The 6000-nt window shown below is 58.4% G+C and overlaps 1 gene segment (V, D, J or C); it reads left to right on the top strand.

Annotated features, from left to right (window-relative positions):
- The window catches only part of LOC138401599 (immunoglobulin lambda constant 6-like), a 6728-nt gene extending 869 nt beyond the window's left edge, over positions 1–5859 (top strand). Inside the window, 3 exon segments of the C gene segment in view lie at positions 10–149; positions 3954–4054; positions 5437–5859. Coding sequence covers positions 10–149; positions 3954–4054; positions 5437–5756 — 561 coding nt within the window.
- Positions 5860–6000: the final 141 nt, after the last annotated feature.

Below are 6000 nucleotides of genomic sequence, written 5' to 3'. Positions count from 1 at the left end.
GTCACCCAGGGCGTGGAGACCACCCAGGCCTCGAAACAGAGCAACAACAAGTACGCGGCCAGCAGCTACCTGAGCCTGTCGGCCGACCAGTGGAAAGCTCGCAACAAGTACAGCTGCCAGGTCACGCACGAAGGCAGCACCGTGGAGAAGTCAGTGTCCCCTGCAGAGTGTGCTTAGGCCCCCGCCCCCACCCCACCCTCGGGGGCCTGGAGCTGCAGGAGCCCAGGGGAGGGGTGTCCCCTCCCTCCCAGCTCATCCCAGCCCCTGCCCTAAACCTAATGAACCCTCAATAAATATCCTCGTTTTCAATCAGAAATCCTGATGTCTCTCTTTATTTCTCCTGTCATGCTTAATTCCTAGCCTCTCCCCGGGTTCTCAGTGGGGCTGGGGACATGCCAGCAGCCAGTGGGAACAGAGCCCAGTGGGAGAGGCTAAAGTTTCCCTGGGCACTGCCCAACAGCACCTTCCTCACCCACATTCCCCTCTGCACACCTCCCCTCTCTACCCTAGAGCCACCAACCTGGCACCAGCTCATCCGGGCAGGTCTCACCCCCTTCCCGCTTCTACTTCTCAGTGAAGACGTCCTCACGCACCATCCTGCATCGCTAGTGTTCCTTTGTGTCTGTCCATGTCACTGGGCTGAGGGGTCTCTGCTCAGAGCTAGGACAGTTCTGGGTGAGAGCCCATGTCCCTGTGGTCCCACCCTAACAGCCAAACTACCAGGACCCGGGTGAGCTCCCCGTGTCCTGGGAGCCGTGATCCAGAGCAGGAAGCTGTTCCTGGACAGAGGACCCTGGGACACAGTCCCTGACCTATCGGGAAGAGAGAGGGTCCCCGTGAGAGGGACAGCGGCAGTTTCTGACAGGACAATCAGAAGAAATGAAGGGGCTCCCAGGGGCACGGTTGGGGGCTAGAGGCAGACACAACAGGGAAAGAGACCCCGAGTCAAGGCAATAGTCTCAGCAGGAACAGAAGTTGAAATTCTCTGTTGCACTAGGGGGACCGTTCGGGAGAGTGTTTGCCATGGGGGGTGCACGGTTGTGCTGCCAGCAGGGGGTCATAGGAGGGTCTGGAAAATGACACGTACAGGTGCGTGTCTCATGCTTTCGCAATGCATGCTAGCTAAGTAAATGCACTGAAAAGTCCTGCTGTGTGAAATACTTTCACATGACGAAACCCAGCTTTCCCCAAATCATGTGGATCCCCTAGTCCACATATAGAAGACCCATACTACTCTGAAAGATCCCGTGCTCCATGGCTCCAGTTTGGGAACACGGAGTGAGGTTGATGCACATGAGGGGGCGGTGTCTGTGTGGGGTGCCATGAGCGCTGGGCCATGGTTGAGCTCAAGGTCACCACTGACATGGAGCTGGAATCTCCATGCTGGGGAATCTGCACCAGCAAAGTCACATCCGCAGTTACTTTATGTTTGGTTTGTGGATGGAGCCTGGGGACGCTGAGCCTACATCAGGGTGACGACATGGTAGCCTTGGGCAAATGAGAAAAGGCACCGACGCCAGCAGAGGGTGGGCATGGACTGCTTGTCCGGGAGGGTCACTCAGCGTGGAATTCGGGAATATTTGGAACAAGTGAACTAGGTCACTAGGCTGACGGCGACCCTAGGTGGGGGCTGACAGCTAAGTCAGGGTCAGGCTTCCACGCTGACTCAGCACCCCCAGATCCTTCCCCCACCGGACCCACAACCTCCCTCCCTCACTGGGGCTCAGCCTCCGCCTCCCCACGTGTACCTGCTACCTCATGTCAGAGACACACTCGCCCCAGGGGCCCTGACAGCAGGCGACGTGGCCTCCTGGATGTGGAGGTTCTGCCTGTCTCCGTGGGTCCACAGTGCCCCAGGGGCTTCCAGGACCCTGTGTCTCTCCCTCCTGCACAGCAGGGCGTTCAAACCCGCCTCCTCCACTGCTGCTGGGTGGCACAGACAGGCCAGGAACAGAATCTGCAAGGACACGGAGCTCTGGAGGAACAGCAGGGCTGAGAAAGGGCACCTCTTGGTCCTCATTCGGAGCCACCCCTGCCCCGATCCCAAACTCTCAGCTAGAAGGAGGCTTAAGGGTTCTGGAATCCACCGCACCTGTCTGAGCCCGTGTCACCGAGCATTAACCTGAGACACCCCAATGCCACAGCAGCAGTAGCCTTGCTGGGGGCAAAGCCAGGGACCACCCCATCCCCACCTGCTGCCCCAAGGCTGACCTCCGTGTACCATCTTACACGTTTATATCCCAGACAACTTTGAACCCAAAACGGAGGAGAGACCAGAATGACAATGACTTTCGCATTCCCATCACCCAGCCCTGAAATAGAAGCACATGCTGTCTCCTGCTGACCCAGCCCCGAAGGAAGATCACCTCCCTACTCAGCCTATAGAAGCTAATTCCAGGCATCTTATCTCTCCCCTGCAAATATTGCCTGTCTGTCCTAGAAAGATACAGACCTAAAACTAAATATGATATTAGCACACCTATACAGAAATTATCAGTAATTCCTTAAAATCAAAAAGTAACCCAGGTCTCATCAAATCCCTCGGGAATGCCATAGTGTATTTACTTGGTCGTGCAGGGGGGCCGTTGTGATTTTGTGGGTTTGCCTTTGTTATACGAGGCGTCAACAAGGTTTGAATCGGCCACAGGTGTATGTGTTTTGGGCCTGTGGTAACCTGGGAGAATCTTCCAGATTGCTCTAGTGTTTTCTGCCAAGGCTGGAGCCGCAGGAGCCGAGAGCTGCTCCCGGGAGGTTCCCAGGGTCCGGACGCAGCCTCGGCCTCCCTGAGGGGGAACCCAGCACCCCTGTCTGCTTCTGCTCTCCCTGCAAAATTCTTCTGGCAGCCAGAGACTTCATGGGGTTAAGGCTGGACATTCGCAAAACTGCTTCCCAAGGAGTCTGGAGCCTTCCAGCAAAGACACCCATGTCGGGTGGTCACTTGCTTGGTGACATTAGCTGAGTCAGATGAGCAGGAGTGAGGAGGGTCAATGTCGCAGTCCACGTCCCTCCGTGGGGGCTGCAGTGTGACCGTGACAGGAGGGCCCTGCCGCTGCAGGTCACCCACCCAGGGGTGCGTCTCATGCTCTTGGAAGGAGACACTTTGCGCGGAGACGAGCCAGGGCCCTGCAGCCTCCCGGGCTGAACAGCAAGGCTTACTGGTGGAGAACTCTAGAAAGAAGGAACAAATGTGTGAAATGCTTGTGTTTGAGTCCATCGTCATTATGTTTGATTGATGGTGACGTGTGGCCACATTGCTGATGACAAGGGGTCTGTCAATCCTGGACATGTGCCCACCTGGAGCCACACCATGCTGCACCTGGGTGTATGTTCATGGTCCCAGGGGACTTCCGAGACGTCTGGTCTCTGGGGTGACAGCTTGTTGCAACTCCTGATGTCCCCTTCTTGCCCCAGGCCTGGGATACGCCACAAGGGATGCTCCCAAGGTCACCCCGCGTGATTAGGCTCGCATTTCCCACAGGGACCAGGCAGTGCCTACGGGCCTGGCCCGTGACAACTAAACCAGCCAAGAGAGGGAAGGGCTGACACCCCCAGATTCAGGGCTGCATCCTAGGCAGGTTCCAAGGACACTGCGCTCCAGAAAAATCTGCCCTTCCCTGAGGGGAGGGGCACCTCCATGCGTCACCCCATGGTCTCAACGGGGGATCAATTGCGTCAACTCTACTGAGCAAAGAAACATACCCCCTTTGAGAAGAGTTGTCTCCTTGGTGACACAAACGCCCTCCAATCAACTCACTCTTGTTCCTGGCAGACGGTCTGTGGGAAAATCCAATCCTAGGTGCCGATGTCCTTAGGGAGTCTAGGTTTCAGGGATTCTGCTGCTGGTCACGGGATGCCATCTGCCCTCTTAGCTGTGGGGATGAGTGTGGGAGCCATGTGGTCCTCCTGCTTAGCAGATGCCACCTGGGGCAGGGACCCAGCTTCCTCCCTCACAGCTGCAGCTGGGGGCTGGGGGGGGCTCGCAGAAAGGGGTTTTTGTACCAGCCTGTGGCACAGTGTGCTGTGTTCGGCGGAGGGACCAAGCTGACCGTCCTAGGTGAGTCTCTTCTTCCCCCTCCTTCCCTGCTCTACCCCGGGTTTCAGGCAATTTTGTGCTTTTTTTGCTGTTTTTCCTGTGTCTTGTCTCAGTCTGGGGTAAAGCTTTCTCCCTGCACCCAGCTCTGGAATGAGGATCCCTCCCCGCCCTCTTAAAACTCCTGCATGCCTCAACCCTTGCCCTCTGACCCCTGAACCAGGGAACTAGAGGGGTAGCCCACTCTGACTCTACACTCTGTCTGAATAAGTGTCGGGGGGGTCTGTCTGTGACTCTGTCTATCCTATCTGTCTGTCCTTCCGTCTCTTTGAAGAACTGTTGGTTCCCTAGGACTTGTTCTGTCCTGTCCTCCCCAATCCAGGCCCCTGTCAGCCCTGCTTTGTCTCTGGGGTCACTTGGGAACCATCTCATGGGGAAGAGGAAACAGGACACAGGGAGGGGGTGACCACCTGGGAGACTTTAGAAGGATCCGGAACTCTCAGGGCTGAGGCTGGGGAACCACAGTTCTCAGGCTCAGGGCCGGGTCCCCTGGGCTGTGGGACTCAGGGTCAAGGCCAGGAAAGACATAGGAGGTGGGGGCTGCCAGGGCCTCAGGGCGGCCACGGCAGAGCTCTGAGCTGGCCTGGGACTCAGGGAAGCTCCGGGAGGGCGCAGGACAGGAGGCTCTGGGTGCGGGGGCTCAGGCGAAGGTCCTCACAGAGGAGGCCGTGAGGGAAGGTGGGTCCCTGGGGCTCCTGGGGACACAAGCCCTCCGGCTCCGCAGTCCCAAAGACAGAGGACAGAGCCCATAAGGTGAAACCTCTGCTACTGTCACCAGGTGCCGCGAAGGTGACTCCAGCAAAGTGTGTGGATTGAGAGACACTCAGGGACAGCAGACAGGCTCCCTCTGTCCTCCCCAGCACCCGGGCTCTGACCCCAGAGAAAGGCCCAGGACACAGATCTGGGCACAACAGGCTGGAAGGGGAAAAGGCCCAGAGTCCCTCAGAGAGAAGAGTCAGGGCACAATTGTCCCCTGCCCAGACCCCACAGGAGGGCCTAACCCTCACCTCATGTGCTCAGGGGACAGACAAGCCCCTGAAGGGCCCGTCAGGATGGCAGGAGGAGCCAGAGGCCACACAGGGTCAGCTGTCTGTGAGGGAGGCCAAGGCCCAGAGAGGGCTCAGGACAGGGGATGGGCAGGGACAGGCCCTGGGCCTCCCAGGACAGACAAGGGGTTTCTCAACGACCATGACCTACCCTCCTGTCACAGACCCTCAGACCCACAGCCCCTGCACAAGGTGCCCTGACCTGGGCTTGGTGGCCGCAGGCCCCTCCTCACACCCTTAGGTCAGGGGCTCCCCAGGTGGACACAGGACTCTGACCTCCGCCCCTCCCCCACCCCACAGGTGGGCCCAAGTCCGCCCCCTCGGTCAGTCTGTTCCCACCCTCCTCTGAGGAGCTCCAAGCCAACAAGGCCACACTGGTGTGTCTGATCAGCGACTTCTACCCGGGCGCCGTCACCGTGGCCTGGAAGGCAGACGGCAGCCCCGTCACCCAGGGCGTGGAGACCACCCAGGCCTCGAAACAGAGCAACAACAAGTACGCGGCCAGCAGCTACCTGAGCCTGTCGGCCGACCAGTGGAAAGCTCGCAACAAGTACAGCTGCCAGGTCACGCACGAAGGCAGCACCGTGGAGAAGTCAGTGTCCCCTGCAGAGTGTGCTTAGGCCCCGGCCCCCACCCCACCCTCGGGGGCCTGGAGCTGCAGGAGCCCAGGGGAGGGGTGTTCCCTCCCTCCCAGCTCATCCCAGCCCCTGCCCTAAGCCCCATGAACCCTCAATAAATATCCGTATTTTGAATCAGAAATCTTGATCTCTCTCTTTATTTCTCCTCTCATGCTTAATTTCTAGCCTCCTCCTGGTTTCTCAATGGGGCTGGGGACATGCCAGCAGCCAGTGGGAACATAGCCCA

Source organism: Eulemur rufifrons, chromosome 21, assembly GCF_041146395.1.
Source record: "Eulemur rufifrons isolate Redbay chromosome 21, OSU_ERuf_1, whole genome shotgun sequence".
In the NCBI taxonomy this organism is placed as follows: Eukaryota; Metazoa; Chordata; class Mammalia; order Primates; family Lemuridae; genus Eulemur; species Eulemur rufifrons.
This window is presented reverse-complemented; position numbering and strand designations above follow the sequence as displayed.